Below are 18,414 nucleotides of genomic sequence, written 5' to 3' on the forward strand. Positions count from 1 at the left end.
AATTTTCCCAACACCATTTATTGAAGAGACTGTCTTGACTCCATTGTATGCTCTTGTCTCCTTCCTTTGTCAAATACTAATTGAGTATAATGGCTTGGGGTGATTTCTGGGTTCTCTATTCTGTTCCATTGACCTACATGCCTCTTCTTATGCTAGTACCAGGCTGTTTTAATTACAGTGGCTTTATAGTATAACTTGAAATCTGGTATTGTGATTTGCAAACTTTGTTTTTCTTTCTCAAGATCGTTGCAGCTATTTGGGGTCATTTTTATTTCATATAAATATTTGGAGTATTTGTTCAGCTCTGTTATATATGCTCTTAGTATTTTAACAGGGGTTGCATTGAATCTGTAGATTGCCTTGGGTAGTATGGACATTTTAATGATGTTTATGCTACCAATCCATTAACAGGATATATTCTTCCACTTGCTTATGTCTTCTATCTCTTTTTTAAACATCCTGTAGTTTTCTGACTCAGGTCTTTTGTCTCCTTGGTTAATTTATTCCTAAATACCTTAAATTTTTTTGTTGCAATGGTAAATGGGATGTTTATTTAGTTTTTCTTTCTGAGAATTCATTATTGGTGTATAGAAGCACCATCAATTTTTGGCTTTTTATTTTGTCTCCTGCTACATTGCCAAAATCATTGAATAAATCTCAAAGTTTTTTGGTGGTATATTTTGGGTTCTCTATGTACAATGTCATGTCATCTGTGAATAATGAGCATTTTACTTCCTTAGGGAGGACTTTATTCTTGGAATCCTCATCATCATCTACTATACTATAGAGCTGCCTCTAGACATTGGGTCTTCAATTTTTGTAACAGAATGAACATTATACCTCCTGAAACATGACTATGTCACACCTATTCACTGCCCTCTTCCCTTTCCCAAGATGCATCCTGTGTATTCACTTGTCATTCCTCTGAAAGAAAGCATATGTCATACTTGCTGAATGGCTTTACTCTGGGGAAAGTTTTGAGCCTACACATTCTAGGAAGTTTTCATCATCTGTAGATGTTTTTTAAAAATTTGTGAGTAAGCTTCAATTTTTATTCATATTTTAGTATGGTTAAAAAAAATATGAATCACTTTTTTATTCCTAAACTTTTTTTTCTTATTTATGTTCTTCCTTTGGTTTCTGGTCAAGGAAAGTGAAATATCGAAAAATAATTGAAAGTATGAGATTGATCTAACTTTATAATATCCAAAGGGCTTTAACATATCCATTCATGAAATAATTTCTCTATGAAGTATGAACATGTTATTTATGTTCACAGCTCCACAAAAATTTCATAACTAGCCAATGTTTCTGTTGTGCAAATGAAGGAACTAATGCTCAGTTAGTGTAGATAAATTGATTAAGTCAGAACTAGAATTTAAATGCTTTCCACTCTGATAACAATGATGTTTTATGTTATGGAAAGAAAAATAAATAAATAAATAAATAAATAAATAAATAATAACTCACTCCACTTTAGAACTTTCTCTTTTTTCTCTCAAGGGTTTTATAAATTATTTAGAAACTGACCTAATTTCAGTTAGAGAAACAAAGGGATTAAATTCAGACTTCAAATATGTGAGCTATTATTTTAAGATAATATTTTCCAGATATTTCCCATCTCCTCTGAGAATGTAAAAGAGAAAATGAGTTTAAAGTTCAGCAAAAAAGACTGAGATTAGATATTAAGAAATATAGGTCTGTGAAATCCTGCAATTAGTTACTGGAGAATGTTGTCAAAATGCCTCCTCTGAAGAACTTTGGGAATGTGGTGGGTGGTGCATTTCTAGAGCTGGGAGCACAATTTAATTTATATCTCAAGTTTTGTATATCTCATGAGGTCATGCTCTGCCTATAGCTAGAAGTGGGGTAGTTGTCTACTCTTAATTATAGCAAAATTCAAGACTCATCAGTGAAGCATGCAGTATAAGTTCTATTTAATATTTATGTCAGTCCTGATAAGTGTAAATGGGAAGATTGACTAAAATTACTGGATGCTTATTGGATGGCCTTACCCATGGCCTTCATTGGATTGATTGACCAACATCTGAAAGGTTTATTACTTTGGATTCAATCTCAACATATTCACCTTGCCAGCAGCTTTCTGATTTCATTAATACCTTCCAAGTTGTGTTCTTGGTCTACAAATGAAAACATAAGAGGACCATCCTATGAAAAAGAGAAATTCTTTATTTCAACTAACAAGACAGGCTTGATATTTGGAGGACAAAATGAAGAAGGGTGACAATATGGTTAGATAAATCTATGCCTTGTAAAACAAAGTAGAAAGAGTTGTTAGCTCATACATTTGGCGCCAACTCCTAAAAGTCATCAAATAAGAATTTTAAATTTCTAACTTAGCATGTAAGTCTTAAATTTCAGTAAAATAATCAATTATATAAATACAGGATGGGGATATATCACTTGAAAGAGTTTAACAGTAATGTGTAAAAAGGGGCCTAATAAGAAACAATTATATAACTTATTTGAAGTATATTCATTGTCTGGAATAAAGCTAGTCCTCAAAAACTTAGCTAATCTCATTATAACTTTGATATTCACTGCCCCTTCTCCCCTGCTTTTCTCATACACAATCACTAGTACTGCCGAATGCCAATCTAGGCATTGGTCATTCTTCTGCATACCCCCAAAAAAATCTCTTCCTACAAATAGAATCATTTTTTATTTCAGAAGGATTGGGATTTCTTTATCTCTGAGGAGATTAAGGAGGGAATTTACAATAAAGATTCTATAATAAACATAAAGGTCCACCTGAATGAATTTTCCTTTTCTGACTGCTCCTCCACTAGAAATTTTTTCTCTGATCCTTCCCTATTCAGCATTCAGCTCTGCTCGCAACTGATCTCTTCAAGAAGCCCCCAGAAACCCAAATTTCTCTGCCCTCTATTATTTAGAGTTGCTTCTATCTTCCTTTAAAACCAAAAAGCTACTCATCCAAGCACAGCTCAGTGTCTACAGTAAAAATGGATTTCAAAGGCACAGCATCTCAACAAATATTAATTGCCCAGCTCCTTCCCATCTCCTGCATTGTTTTTCTGCATTTCATTTGACCCATGGTATATTTTGGTTTTTGTCTACTTTTTGTGTCCTCATCAAAGCATAATTCTCAAAATGTTAAAAACACAATTCTCACCCATAAGTGAACACATCAAAGTTTTATTTAACATGATGACAAAATTTATTTCAAGTAAAATATTAAAAACATGGGATAAAAAAAGAATACTGAGACAATGCTAAGTTAAAATAGTTAATATTCTAAAGGGCAATAAAACCGTAAACTAAGGGGGCTAACATAGTTTCCCAAGTAGTTAGTCTCTGTAATACTAATCAATTATGCAACAAAGTTATACATCACCAATTAAAGCACCTAAAAGTGAGCTTACTTGCATGACAATAAGAGGATAGGTGACCATCCATCTTTTGCCTGAGCCAATTTTGGGATACATATTTTAATGCCCCCTTGACAACCCCCAACTAAATGTAAGCTACATGTGCACTGCCGTCTATGAATCAAAAAAAGTGGGTCTCCCCTACAAACTGCTCAGATAATAAAAATAGCAACAAAATTTAGATAACAAGGTAATAAGTTGCCTTATGAATTTTCCATCATTATTAATATTTAAAAGGAAATATGAGGATTATCTGTCAGCATCTGTTGTAGGCAGGATTCTAAATAGGTAGTGAGGCTGAATTAGATGTTTCCTAAAGCCTCTATCAACACTAAGAGTTCTCTATCCAACACTAAGTGTGGATACATTAATCAATATTGAGAAAGTCAAGAGTATACCACACATTTTCTTTGTCCTCTGGAAGCTTAATCACATTGCAGACTAATGGACAAGAACAATAGAAAAAACATAAAGTTGATAGTTAACTAGCTGTTAAATTTCCAGTAGGACTAGGAGAATAATGATGGTTGAGAAGGTAGGGAAGATTTTGCAGAAGAGGTAGGACTTAGTTGGTCTACCAGTGTTTCCCAAACTTTTGACATATGTGTACCCCTTCTATAATTTTCGTAATGCTGAGTACCCCTCATACTCATGAGAACGTAGAATTAGGCGCAGCTAAGCACGGTGCAGTGCATATCCCCACCAAACTCCGGTGCAACGCGTACCCCCACCAAACTTTTCCCGTACCTCTGGGGGTATGTGTACCACACTTTGGGAAACACTGGTAGACAAATAGTACATACAAATAGGCTTGAATTTTGTCCCCCAAAGTCATATGTTGAAGTCCTCACTCCCAGTATGTCAGAATGTGACTGTATTTGTAGACAGTTTGTCAAGAGGTAATTAAGTTAAAATGAATTCACCAGGATGGACCCAATCTTACATGTGTGATGTTCTTATAAGAAGAGGAGATGAAAACAGACTCACAGAGGAAAGACCAAGTGAAGAGGCAAGGAGAAGGTGGCTACCTACCAGCCAAGAAGGTCTCAAAAGAAACACACCCTGCCAACACCTTAATCCCACATTCTAGACCCCAGAATTGTATGATAATAAGTTTCTGTTTTAGCCACCCAGTCTGAAGTCATTTGTTATGGCAGCCTTGCAAACTAAACAGTAGGACTGAAATGTGGACAGGGAAGAAAAAGAATCCCTTAGGAGAAAAAATGAATAAATAAATAAAGAGGTCAAAATGAGGATAGACATATTGAGGAATAAAGTTTTGAAACAGGGGTTTACATTAGTGAAAGGTACCCACAACTCCCATTCTAATAAATAAGACTCTTTTTATTTTCAGTATTATGTCTTCAGAGAGATAAAACCTTTTAACCTTCAGATCTTTATTCAAAATGTACTTCCTCAGAAATGTTTTCCCCTTTCCAAAACGGTGTCTTCTACCCTAAGTCTTTCTCAAGCCCTCTATCCTGCTTTGTTTTCTTCACAGCACTCAAACATGAAATTAAAAACTTTTTATATTGGTTATTGCCTGTCTCCCCACTGGAATGAAAGTTCAGTAGGTTCAGGAATCTCATCTCTCTAGTCTACCATTCTATCTTCAGAACCCAGAACAGTCCCTAAATTTAAATATCTATATACATAAAAATATAAATATAAATAGCAATATAAATAAAAGTAAGATTATAAATATCAAATGATGAATTGTCCTAAGAAATACCATCAGGAGAGAATTTTCTTTGAGAGGCATGGAAAAGCCAAGAAGATACTTCTGGTGAGTGGAGGAGTCAGATTCTGCCTCTTTCCCTTGCCGCAGGTGTTGTGAATCTGAGGCCTTGAGAAACTACAAACCTTGTTCAAGGGGTAAGGAGTGGGCACAGGGGAAGCCTACCAGGAGCAGAAGGGAGAGGCTTGTGCACACCACATACAGCTTGGATACCCATGCACACACATGCACTTACACAGACTCGCTGTCTTAGCCCCATGTGAAAGGGAAAGTTGGATTCAAGGCAAAGACTGAAAGTTTAAATACTTAAGCATTCTCTTGGACAGCAAGCTAAAATTTCATGAGGATACATGTACAAATAAAATGTTGAGGAGCGTCTAAAATAATATATATCACATTATTCTGTTACAAACATTATAGGTCACATGAGGAAACTGAAACTCTCCGCAGCCCTGCCCAAATATAGGGAACCGTTTAGGGCTGTTCAAGATTATTAGGATTGGCCACTCTGACACCAGAATGAATTATTGTCTTGGTTCCACTGATTTTTTTGTGTGTGCCTTTTTTAATATGTGCATTTTAATGGCCATTGTTTTTTATTCATGTCAGGTTTATCATTATTGCAGTTAACCTCAAATTTACTTTGGCTAGTATCCTCCTTTGAAAAATCTTTGACATTTCAGTTGGTTTTGATTTGTCTTTTTGGTCCCAATCCATTCAAAATAAATTTGAATAGTGCTTTTCAGCTCACAAAGAATTCATGTTATCATTTGTGCCCTTGAACAGCTCTCTGGGAGAGGCAGAGATTAGAATTTCTAATTTATAGGTAAGTCCACTGAGGCTGAAGATAATGGACATGCCCAAGGTCATAGACATGGAGAATCACAGAATCAACTCCAGGTCTTTGGGCTTCTCTGATACTTTCCCTAAGTGACACTCATTACTAAGCCAGTTTGGCTGGTCAAGAGCCAGTGTCCACACACATTATATATGTTTATGCATATTCGCACATACACATTATCAAATAGAAATTTAAAAAATATAAAATAAAACTCCAAATAGTATTGTGTTCTGCATCCTCGGAAAAAGGGAGAGAGAGAGAGCAAAGAAAACCCACTCCCCCTATTCCTTTCCAGCATAATTGAGTCTCCTTTCCGCCAGGTGTTTTTATAGTGTTACATGAATCTGATGTTCTTCTCAGTGATTCAGGGAGAACCACCACACCACTTTGACCACCAAAAATATCCTCAGGGACAAGAGGGAAATTAGTAAGGATAAGTCAAGCGGTAAATTTTAACTAGGGCTCCTACATAAATATTCAAGTTAAAACTGAACAAAGTTTACTTAAATAAAAAGTCAGAGCAATGTTTCAGATGGCAGACCGAAGGAGGTGGTTTTGAAGAGAGAAAGGCCAAGCCTGCAAGAGGAAATAATTGTGGTAAAGCAGGATCCCGCTGGGCCTTTGGTATTCAACTGGGATTCTTCCAGGCATTTGCCTTCTTCCGGTTTTTCAGTGTTTCATTAGACTGTCCTGGTTTAAAGATTGTTGAGTATAATCCAACACATCCACTGAGTTGATGGAAGGGTGAAGGGCCAAGCATGCTAGATTATTATATACAACACCACAAGTTCAGGGTTTAATAATTAAATTAATTCATCCCCAAAGGTAGAATTAAGTCCCAGCATATACATTACCAAGTATTACCACGTATTTCTGGTATGGATTAATACCTTCACCTCTCCAGTGACTGCCTCACACACTGAATGTTAGAGCCAGTTGAGACTTTACAGAACAATTGAGTCTTGTTTTCAACAAATGAAAGAGTTGAAAAGATTCTGTTCAGAGACACTAAACTAAGATGAGAACATCTGAAGTTCTGGTCTTCTGAGTGGGAAAAAAGTAAGGAATAGTGGTGTGTGTGGTATGCAGTAATTTATGTCTTAAAGGGGTGTATATTATATGTGCATATTCATAAAATATATCTGGAAAAAATGTGAAGAAAAATGGGGAAAGTTGTTGATTCAAAGGGAATGGATTTTAGATACTAAAGAACAGAAGTGGAATGGAAATTCGCTTTTTTCTGGATATTCCTTACTACTCATTAATAGTTTACACATCTGTCACTCCTACCATAACCTCCTTGAGGGCAGGGCCCACTGACCATATTTATTCCTCTTTGTAATCCTTAGGTGGGTCTAGTACTGTTTCTGGTAAGTACTCAATAAATTATTGCTAACACATACAGGCAAGTGTTCTTTTTTCACCTGAAATAAATGTGACTATTATTCAGTATAAATCAAAAATACTTTGGTGGCTTTATCCAAATTATTTATGACAATTAATCATTCTTAGAAGGACAGAAAATAACAACCTTATATCTTCTCCCACTTTATCAGTACATAAACTATTTAGAGAACACTTGAAATAAACAGTTCTTGAGACTATTATAATTTATGAAATGGAGCAAGTTTTATATATCATTTTGCTGACAGATATTTTTTTCACTTTTCCCCCTAGTTAGTATATTTACAAAAACTGTAAAGCAGTAAATTTTGTGGTAGGGATTCTTTAAATATTTTCTTAGGTGCTTTTTATTAAACAATTCTTCTGTAGCCTGTTCATACTCTTGGCATTACTTTTGAATAGGATATTGCAAAGTCAACGCACATTTTCTGAAAAGTGGAAAACTATGCTCCAGAGTTAAGTAGGACAGCAGAAAAGAAAACAAACTCTCAGGAGAATGGAAATTAAATTATTTATAGAGAGAAGTTTATTTAATTGTTTTCCAGAAGATACATTAAAAATCTCTCTTTCTCTCTCTCTCTCTTTCTTTCTCTCTCTCTCTCTCTCTCTCTCTCTCTCTCTCTCTCTCACACACACACACACACACAAACACACACACACACACACACACACACACACAACCTCTCCGGCTTATGATGGCTCCACTTAGGATTCAGATTTTAATTAAATCCCTTAATAAGGAGAGAGAACAATGTTTCTGGTGTTAGCATTGAGGATGAATAACTGGACAGACTTCAATGTGTACCACACTTGCCCTCTAGTGGGTATTTGGAAACACTGCAGTTCCCTGGACTGTTGGGTCTTCGGCCTTAGGCATTTCAAGAGAGCTTTCCAAGCTCATTTTTATAAACAAATACGTAAGCCCCATTTATATTTATTCTGTCAATTGTTAATTAGCAAAGGGTGTTACTAAAGAGATTAGAAACAGTTTATTCTTATGAGTACTTAAACATCTCTATCTTATTTATACAACTAATTTGCTTTGTAAACTCCTTTCTTTCATAATAGTACAAAGATAAATTTTAATGGACTTCAAATCCAATTAGCCAAATTCTACATGAATGACTTCACAGCATTTAAATAGAAGAAAAAATAAATAACAACCCTGTATGTTCATAATTATGAGTGACTTTTGTAATGACATTTTCGGACTATCACATGAACAACTTTCTTTACAATTCAGACTTCTGCGGTTGTTGTTGTTGTTGTTGTTTGCTCTTTAACATTTATAGCTATTTGTGACCACACCGAAGCAGCCAAAGGAATCTCAGCCTCTGGCATCAAGGCTATAAATTTTCAACTGTTTCCATTCAGAATATAATTTTGGCATTTACTAACAAAGCCTGACTTGCCGCCAAGTTCACCTCCTTTTGAAAAAATCACTCTATCTATTAGGATTAAATTTGGTGTAACTGTGTGACACCCAAAAGAATCATGTTTTAAAGAAGGTAGACCTTTGTTTCTCTCTTTAATAAACAAATTCCAAATTCAAGGATCAATATGAAGCCTACATGTTCAACCAGGGCTGAAGTTTCCTCTAACATGGTGCTCCTCAGTGCGCATCTTTCACCACACGGTCCAAGGTGTCTGATCTGTTTCCGGGCATTTTAGCCAGCAGGAAGGATAAAGAGGAAGAACATGCCCACTCATCTTTAGGATAGTTCTTAGCAGCTGCACCTTTTACAACTACATTCAATTGGTCAGAACTTTGTCGGACGGCCACACCTGGCTGAGAGGTCTTTGTTCTAGGTTGCTTCATTCCAACTGAAAATCAAGGATAACGTTACTGTGGAAGAAGGCAGAACTGATATTCAGGGACAATTCGCAGTCTCTCCTACAATCTATTGTCCTACCAACTGCCTTCACTTTACAGATTCTACTCTTTTCTGTTTTTTGTTTTATTTTTCTTTGTTGTCGATTAAAAGCTAATTTTTTCCATTAGTCTTCTGCCCATGAAGTTCTTGAGAAGAAAGACTGTTTTCTTGTGTGTTTTTTCCTCTTTAACTGTAGTCCAATCACTTGGCCTGCAGGTTTCACCATGTCAGTGCCTTCCTTCCCCACAGGTGATGGCTGTGCCACCTGCCCCTCTGCAGCTGCTGGGCGTGCTGCTAACCATTTCCCTGGGCTCCATCAGGCTCACTCAGGCAGGTGCCTACTATGGGATCAAGCCACTGCCTCAAATTCCTCCTCAGATGCAACCACAAATTCCACAGTACCAGCCCCTGGGCCAGCAAGTACCTCACATGCCTTTGAGCAAAGATGGCCTTACCATGGGCAAGGAGCTTCCCCATATGCAGTATGGCAAAGAGTATCCACATCTGCCCCAATATATGAAGGAAATGCAACCGATGCCAAGGATGGGCAAGGAACCAGCTCCCAAGAAAGGCAAAGGTAACAACAAATCCTGTGCTGTCACAGAACTGCAGCCTTCCAAAACTCTAAACTATGAGTTTGGCTGGAGTGGGGGTGGGGGAGCTAAATTTTAGAAATTTTTATTTTAGAATATATTATTAACATTCACTAAATGGGGGTGTTCTAAACTCTATCCTCTAAAAGTTCAAGTCTTGAAGATATAGGCAAAATTACCATTTTATGTTGTGCTTTATTTTAACAGCATCTAATGGCAGAAAACATACTTATTAGTTTATTTTTTCATTCAGTACATATCATATATATTCAAGCATTTGGCAGTTAACAAACATGTGTTTTTGTGCCACTCTCTGAACTATACACTGGGGGACAAAGTAATGAAAAAACAGAAAGGTGACTACCAGCATTCTGAATTAGGAGAGCAGTGCTGTATGGACCTGTTGTTGTTTAAAAAAAAAAAAAAAATCATATGAAAGCATTTTGTGAACTAGGTGCTAAATAAATGCAAGTGTCTCTAAGACTGCTCCAATTAAGTTACCATAGGTGTTAATTAATCGACTGGAGAATAAGGAGTATAGATTATACCGAGAAATGATACCTGAAAATTTCTCCCATTACTTTCTAGGCATGCTTATTAGTTATTCAACACCTATACACTGCTTATCACTTTCTCCTAAATTCAATTGGTTTATCAGGAGTTCTAGGAAACTAGCATTTGTAGAGAAGGAACTGCATCAGAGTAGCAACTCCCTTTAAGGAAGTGGAGGCCATCTCGCCGGTCCATGCAGAGGCAGAAGCTTTACTTCTGGGAACTACTGGATTTGACACTAAGAGGCCTGGATGCTCAGAGGCCAGAAATGAGGGAGCCCTAGTCATTTAACCTCTCTGAAGCTACTTTTCTTCATCTGCAAAGTAAGATTATTAAGATAATCGATAACACAAGGTAAATAAAAGTACTAAGTTAATACTAAAGCACCAAAAGAACTTTGAGTTGCTAGAACTGGTCACACAACAAACCCTAAGTAAGAGCAGGGTAAGTTCCAGGCACTGTGCTAGACACCAGGGATTCCTGATGAATAAGATGGACCTGCCTCAGATGCTCCCTTGATAGAGTAGTTATTGATACATACTGCTTAGAAAAAAAACAGGCCAAAACTTTACTTTCAGAGATCATTTCTACAGTTAGTTAGAAATAACATGACTTAATAGTACTCTAATAATATCTACTAGCATAATGGAAGAAGTATTCCCAATTTTCTTCTTTAGGAGCTGATATTCTGCTGCGGACATTATCTCAGCCATTTGTTTTCCTCCCTTTCTTGACTGGCCTGTCAGGCTTTTGGCACTTCCTGCACTTACTCAGATGGGAACCAGATTTCAGTCAGGGAATCTGGAAAGGATGGGAGTTTTGTGGTTCTATTTTGTTCCCTGACAGTAGCTCAGTGAAAAATACAATGGTCAGAATTAAGATGCAACTACTGGTTGAAATAAGACTTTGGGACCATAAGTTTCACTTCTTTATGTTGTCCATTAATCCCAGGAGCATGGGGGAATCTGGAGTTATGTTTCTCTGCAAGTCATAGCATAAGCATTTTTAATAATGTATGATTTGTATTTTGACAGCACCTTTCACATCCATTACCTAATCTTGTGTGTGGGGGGGTGTTATTACTCTCACTGTGTAGATGGTGTAAGTGACCCAATGAAGATCTCATTTCAAGACCAGGAAGAAAAGCTGAGCTTCCTGCTCCTAACCCCAGCTCCATTCCTTAGCCACAGTGCTTGGCATTCTAAAATCATAAAGTTGCCGCAACCTTCACGGCAGGGTTCAGGATCTGAAGGAGGGGCCAAGGCATAAATGAAAATGCTATACAAGAAATATGAATTTAGAGGGCATTGGGGCCCAGGTGGAGCCTCTTTCTTAAAGAGACACACCAACTTCTGGGTCCCCTTTGCTTTTTATTCACTTGAATACACATTTTCCCTTTAGGAATGTGTACAGACAGATCAAAGGTAAAGTTTGGTAAACAGTATAAGAATTATCAGGTTAGGAAATTGCCTTGAGCCATTGAGCCCACAGCAGGGCAATATTATGCTGATTTTCAGCCCTGCTGAATATCAAAGTCCATTGGTATTCCAATGTTTCTTTTTGCACTAATATGCTAATTACTGTTTGCTTTAGTCTCCAGCATAAAGTACTTTATTCCCTTCTCCTGTTTAAAGACCAGATTTGCAAGTGAAAAATAGCATATTAATGAATGAAAGTTTGAGTCTTAGGAAATCTACAGTATATTGAAGAAATTAAGCAAATCTCTTTGACTCTAGAGGACAGATGTGAAAGATGTTATTAAACCACAAACAAAATAAAATGCTTCAGTTCTCATGAGTCCACATAATTGCTTTCATCATCTACATCATACCTTATTTTTGCACAGGATAAATATTTTTGCCATAAATTGTTATGTAAAAAATTTAAGGAAATGGAAAATACAATATAACAACAAGTAGTAAAAAAATCAGAAAACATAAAAATGAAGAATGACTCCAGTATTGTCAAAAATACACACACACACACACACACACACAAATACCTCAAACACAAGATGGTAATATATATGAAAATGTCAAGTGATTATCACTTTGATTTTTCTTTACCCTTTTGTGAATTTTCTAGATTATCTACAGTGAACACACCATAATATCTCCAAGTTTTGTACTTGGAAAAAATGTTCATTACCTTTTTTTTTTTTTTTTTTTTTTCACTTAACCAATGCTGACAAAAATAGCTGAAGATATCAGTTCTCAAAAATACTATCCCAAATATGTCGAAGACATTATCATCTTGATTATCTTTTGAGTACATATAACTTACAGTCCTGGAAAATGAGTGCATTATTCTGTCTTTCAATAAATAATAGGCAAGTATGCCAGAACTAATCGTCATCATGATTCCCTTAAAGTGAAGGATAATCAATATTCTCTCTCCTTTCCTTCCCTCTCTCCCTCTTTGTCTCTCTCTTCTCTTTCCCAGTAGAAGCACCAGTAGCCAGTTTACGAGGGGAGCAAGGTCCTCGTGGAGAGCCAGGCCCAAGAGGACCACCTGGGCCCCCCGGTTTGCCAGGTCATGGGATACCTGGAATCAAAGGAAAACCAGGGCCACAGGGATATCCAGGAATTGGAAAGCCAGGTATGCCTGGAATGCCAGGAAAGCCAGGAGCCATGGGAATGCCAGGGGCTAAAGGTGAAATTGGACCCAAAGGGGAGATGGGGCCCAAGGGGATCCCAGGACCACAAGGACCTCCAGGGCCTCACGGACTTCCTGGTATTGGCAAGCCAGGTGGACCTGGGTTACCGGGGCAACCAGGTCCAAAGGGTGAGAGAGGACTCAAAGGACCACCAGGACCTCCAGGCCTTCAGGGTCCTAAAGGAGAGAAGGGCTTCGGGATGCCAGGCCTGCCAGGCCTGAAGGGTCCTCCAGGGATGAATGGCCCTCCTGGCCCTGTCGGGCTTCCAGGAGTGGGCAAACCAGGAGTGACAGGCTTCCCTGGGCCCCAGGGCCCCCTGGGAAAGCCAGGTCCTCCAGGGGAACCTGGGCCACAGGGCCCTATCGGGATACCAGGGGTTCAAGGACCTCCTGGGATGCCTGGGGTTGGAAAACCAGGCCAGGATGGGATCCCTGGCCAGCCAGGATTTCCAGGTGGCAAAGGGGAGCAAGGACTGCCAGGGCTGCCAGGACCCCCGGGACTTCCAGGGATCGGGAAACCAGGCTTCCCAGGCCCCAAAGGCGATAAGGGCATAGGGGGTGTCCCTGGGGCGCTTGGACCCAGAGGGGAGAAAGGACCAATAGGTGCCCCTGGAATGGGGGGTCCCCCAGGAGAGCCAGGCCTGCCTGGAATCCCAGGTCCTATGGGCCCTCCAGGTGCGATTGGTTTTCCCGGACCCAAAGGAGAAGGTGGGATTATAGGGCCACAGGGGCCACCGGGTCCCAAGGGGGAGCCAGGGCTTCAGGGTTTCCCAGGAAAGCCAGGTTTCCTTGGCGAAGTGGGGCCCCCCGGCATAAGGGGTTTGCCAGGTCCCACAGGGCCCAAGGGGGAAGCTGGGCATAAAGGTTTGCCAGGACTGCCTGGTGTTCCAGGTCTGCTTGGACCAAAGGGAGAACCAGGAATCCCAGGGGACCAGGGTTTACAGGGCCCCCCAGGCATCCCGGGGATCACAGGCCCTAGTGGCCCCATTGGACCACCCGGAATCCCAGGCCCCAAAGGGGAACCGGGCCTCCCAGGGCCCCCTGGGTTCCCCGGAGTAGGGAAGCCCGGAGTAGCAGGACTTCATGGCCCCCCGGGAAAGCCCGGTGCCCTGGGCCCTCAAGGCCAGCCTGGCCTCCCGGGGCCCCCAGGCCCTCCGGGGCCCCCAGGCCCCCCGGCTGCCATGCCCCCCACGCCACCACCCCACGGAGAGTACCTGCCAGATATGGGGCCGGGCATTGATGGGCTGAAACCCCCCCACGCCTATGGGGCCAAGAAAGGCAAGAACGGAGGGCCGGCCTACGAGATGCCTGCGTTTACTGCTGAGCTGACCGCGCCCTTCCCGCCCGTGGGGGCCCCCGTGAAGTTTGACAAACTGCTCTACAACGGCAGGCAGAACTACAACCCGCAGACGGGCATCTTCACCTGCGAGGTCCCCGGCGTCTACTACTTCGCGTACCACGTCCACTGCAAGGGGGGCAACGTGTGGGTGGCCCTGTTCAAGAACAACGAGCCCATGATGTACACGTACGACGAGTACAAGAAGGGCTTCCTGGACCAGGCGTCGGGGAGCGCGGTGCTGCTGCTCAGGCCCGGGGACCGCGTGTTCCTCCAGATGCCCTCGGAGCAGGCCGCGGGGCTGTACGCCGGGCAGTACGTCCACTCCTCCTTTTCAGGATATTTATTGTATCCCATGTAAAAAAAGGAAAAGAAGTAGAGAGAGAGAGAGATTTAATAAAGAGAAGAAAATGATGCACAAAAAAAAAAAAAAAAAAAAAAAAAAAAAATCCAAATGAAAACCGTAATTGCTTCAAAACATTTATATAGTTGGAAAGTTATATTTAAGTGGAATGTTGAACCATCATGTACAAATAAAAGCTAAGATGCATGTTTAATGCTCTGCACAGCACCTTGTAATGGAGAATGATGGGACAGATTTATGTATCAAGTGCTGACACTTTTGCGTTGTACCCACTGGAATCGTGTTAGCTGTATGTTAGGTGCTTCCATGAAAACCTGCGTATTCGGATCAAAATGTTTCAGTATGAAAGGCCATAGCTAATGAGAGTCACTCTTGTTGTTTACGTTTAAATATTTATAAGTATGGCTCAAAGAAAGGCCAGTGATAACAATTACATACCGTATTTACTTGCATGATTCCCTCTGTATTTGTGCAGAGGTTTTTGTCGTGGAATGTGGGGGTGGAGTTCTGCACCCTCACCAGCCCTGGTGGGAGGGGGTGGGGCCATGGCAGGGCTTTAGTTGCAAGGGCTTTGTGTCTCCTGTCAGAGGTTGTGTCCTTTAGCCACAGGAGTCTTACGCATAATTGTGTGTCTAGGGTCCCTAGAAGAACCAATCAGCCATTGTGTTTACTCAGTGCCCTCTGTGCCTAGCACTGGGGGAGACACTGTCGTGGGGCTTAAGACAGTGCCCCACAAGCAGCTAAGGACCAATTGGGAGACATGAGCAGCAGAAAACTCATTTATTCCTCGCGTTCCTTTTGTCTTTTTTTTTTTTTTTTTTTTTTGCTTTTTTTCTTCTTTCTTCCCTGTGTGTAATTTCCACTATGGCCCAACTAATACAAACACCTGGAAATCATAATAAAGAAAGAAAAAACCCTCCCCCTTCTATAACTTCCCCTTTTGTGGAACACTTACTATCAATAGTTATTGTGTTTACATATTTTAAAAAATCCCCTCCTGCCCTAGCCGGTTTTGCTCAGTGGTTATAGCATCAGCCTGCGGACTCAAGGGTCCCAGGTTTGATTCCGGTCAAGGATATGTACCTTGGTTGCAGGCACATACCCAGTGGGGAGTGTGCAGCAGGAAGCTGATCAATGTTTCTCTCTCATCAATATTTCTAACTTTCTATCCATATCCCTTCCTCTCTTTAAAAAAAAAAATCAATGAAATATATATTTTTAAAATCCCCTCTTTTCCTACTCACACAAATGAAGGGGATATCCATATTTCTTAGGAGCATTGGATTTCAAAGAAATTTCCCTGTGTAGTACACATGCAAATTGGTGTGCCATCTGAGATCCTAAAGTCAATTTCCAAATCCAAGCCATCCTTTATCTTTTTTTGCGGGGAGGGGATGGAGGAATGTAGATTTTCCGAATTATATTTCTGAAAAAAATAATTGCTGAAGTTCTAGAAGTAAATGTACTATTTTCTGATGTAGTTTCTAAAATTATAGGAAAAGAACTGTTTCTTTAGAAGCAATTTGTGAAAATGCTTCAATGCCAAAGGGCAATGATAGCCCATGCTTTTCATGTCATCCCATACTCAGCACAAGGCAAGAGTTAATAAAAGTTTAAAGGGAGAAATAAATATTGTTTTAGGTTTTCACTTAGGTACGTACTAACTCCTTCCAGCATTCAAATCTGTTCTCAAAACACAGACAAAGCATTTCCACTCAGCAACGAGTCTACTGCTGTTACTAAGCCATTGGGGGAAATAATGTGAAGTTATAGTGGTGGTACCTTGTACCTTTTCTTCAAAATTAAGAATGAGGAGTTACAGGGATAATTACAGATGGGAAATGACACAAATAAATACGGTATAAACACACATGAAAGGAAGTCTATGTTAAATCTGAATTGTTTTAACTATCAAGAAAATTCTCCTGATATCTATCTCTTCCCTTATATGGTGCATAAGCACCATTTTTTTCTCTCTCTCAATTTCTTAAAAAAAAAGAAATGAGTTAATTACCACAGGGTTTCTTATTACTGTTACTTGTATGACAAAATTTTCCCATTGAAAAGATATCCCACCCAATCTTTATTTTCAAAGCAGACAGCATTTATGTGGCCAAATATCCTTTGGGTTGGTCTTGAGGATGCTGGTTTGGGGCTGATAACTATGATGCTGGTTTTGGGCTGATGACATTGGGCTCCTTCTGCTGAACAGCTGCATTGGAATGGCTTGGAAGCAAGTCGGATCAGCTGATTGTAAAACTGTATTTATCTGTACATGTATGGGCTTTTTAGTTCCACCAAGAAAGAAAGTACCTATTTAGTTAAAACCAAATTTCACTTTTCAAAATACCTTCCAACTTATTTATTGGTTGTTACTCAATTGTGTGTGTGTGTGTGTGTGTGTGTGTGTGGTGTGTGTGTATTATCAGGCATATGCTTCTAACTTTTAGATGGTGCAGGAGCAAAAGCCAGATACTGTATATTCTACAATGGTGCTAATCTCAGAGCAAATGAATTACTCCATTTAATTTAAAAAAGAGTTTTAAATAATTATCTATGTGTCTGTGTTTCTTTTTTGAGTGTTGCATAGCATGTTAACACATTAGTGTAAAACCAGAAGAAACAATCAAGCATTCTAAAGTCTAGGGATACTACTACAATCCCTATTTAATTCAAAGGTAACTAGAACTTTTCCATGTAATAAAAGACCCAACTGGCATTATTGTTATTTAAATACAGAAGTTTAAGCAGTATGACATCAAGGGGAAAGAATTGTTTGCAGTGGGTGACTGTTCTCAAATATTTTTCAGAATACCATGAGCAGTGAACAGACTGGTAACTTTTTTGAGTTTCCATGATAGATTTGAGACTTGTCAACAGCAAATCATTTTTGTATTTAAATATTTGTACTGATTTTTTTAAAAGTCTTATTAAATATCTTTAAAAGTATGTTTCTCATCTTGTTCATATCAATCAGGTGACACTGTTTGAGCTTCATGATTTTTTATCCCCCAGTGTATTAATTAGTTGATGAAACAGAGACTTAAAACAATCATTGCTTAAATAGGACAATTATTTCTCATTGACATAACAGCTCTGAGCATAAGCAACCTAGGATTCAAGGTAGTAGTTCCAGTACGGGCCCCAGTTTTCCTCTACAGTAGTTCCCCCTTATCCATAATTTCACTTTCCGTGTTTTCAGTTACCTGCGGTCAACTGTAGTCTGAAAATATTAAGTGGAAAATTCCAGAAATAAACAATTCATGAGTTTTAAATTGCATGCCATTCTGAGTAGCGTGATGAAATCTCAAGCCATTCTATTCTGTCCCGCTTGGGACGTAAATCATCCCTTTGTCCAGAGTATCCACACAATGTACCATACCACTTAGTAGTCATCTTGGTTACCACATTAATTATTAGAGAGAAAAAGCCTACATTCACAACATTTTTATTACAGTATATTACTATAATTGCTCTATTTTATGAGGAGTAGTAGTTGTTAATCTCTTACTGTGCCTGTAAAAACTTTATCATAGGTTTGTATGAGTAGAAAAAAACATGGTATCTATAGGGTTCAGTACTATCTAGTTTCAGACATCCACTGAAGGTCTTGAATCATATCCCTGCAGATAGGGGAGGACTATTGT

General features: G+C 39.2%; 1 protein-coding gene across 2 annotated transcripts in view; it reads left to right on the forward strand.

Annotated features, from left to right (window-relative positions):
* The window catches only part of COL8A1 (collagen type VIII alpha 1 chain), a 62,444-nt gene extending 45,675 nt beyond the window's left edge, over positions 1-16,769 (forward strand). Inside the window, exons 2-3 of one of the 2 annotated variants that reach the window (XM_084875460.1) lie at positions 9,517-9,844; positions 12,855-16,769. In XM_084875460.1, coding sequence (XP_084731586.1) covers positions 9,520-9,844; positions 12,855-14,764 — 2,235 coding nt within the window. In that variant the 5' untranslated portion in view covers positions 9,517-9,519 and the 3' untranslated portion in view covers positions 14,765-16,769. The remainder of the gene's footprint in view (positions 1-9,516; positions 9,845-12,854) is intronic. The other variant, XM_084875461.1, reaches the window with a different exon arrangement.
* Positions 16,770-18,414: the final 1,645 nt, after the last annotated feature.

The sequence above is a fragment of the Pipistrellus hanaki genome (genome assembly GCF_964339955.1).
Source record: "Pipistrellus hanaki genome assembly, chromosome: 2".
NCBI lineage: Eukaryota > Metazoa > Chordata > Mammalia > Chiroptera > Vespertilionidae > Pipistrellus > Pipistrellus hanaki.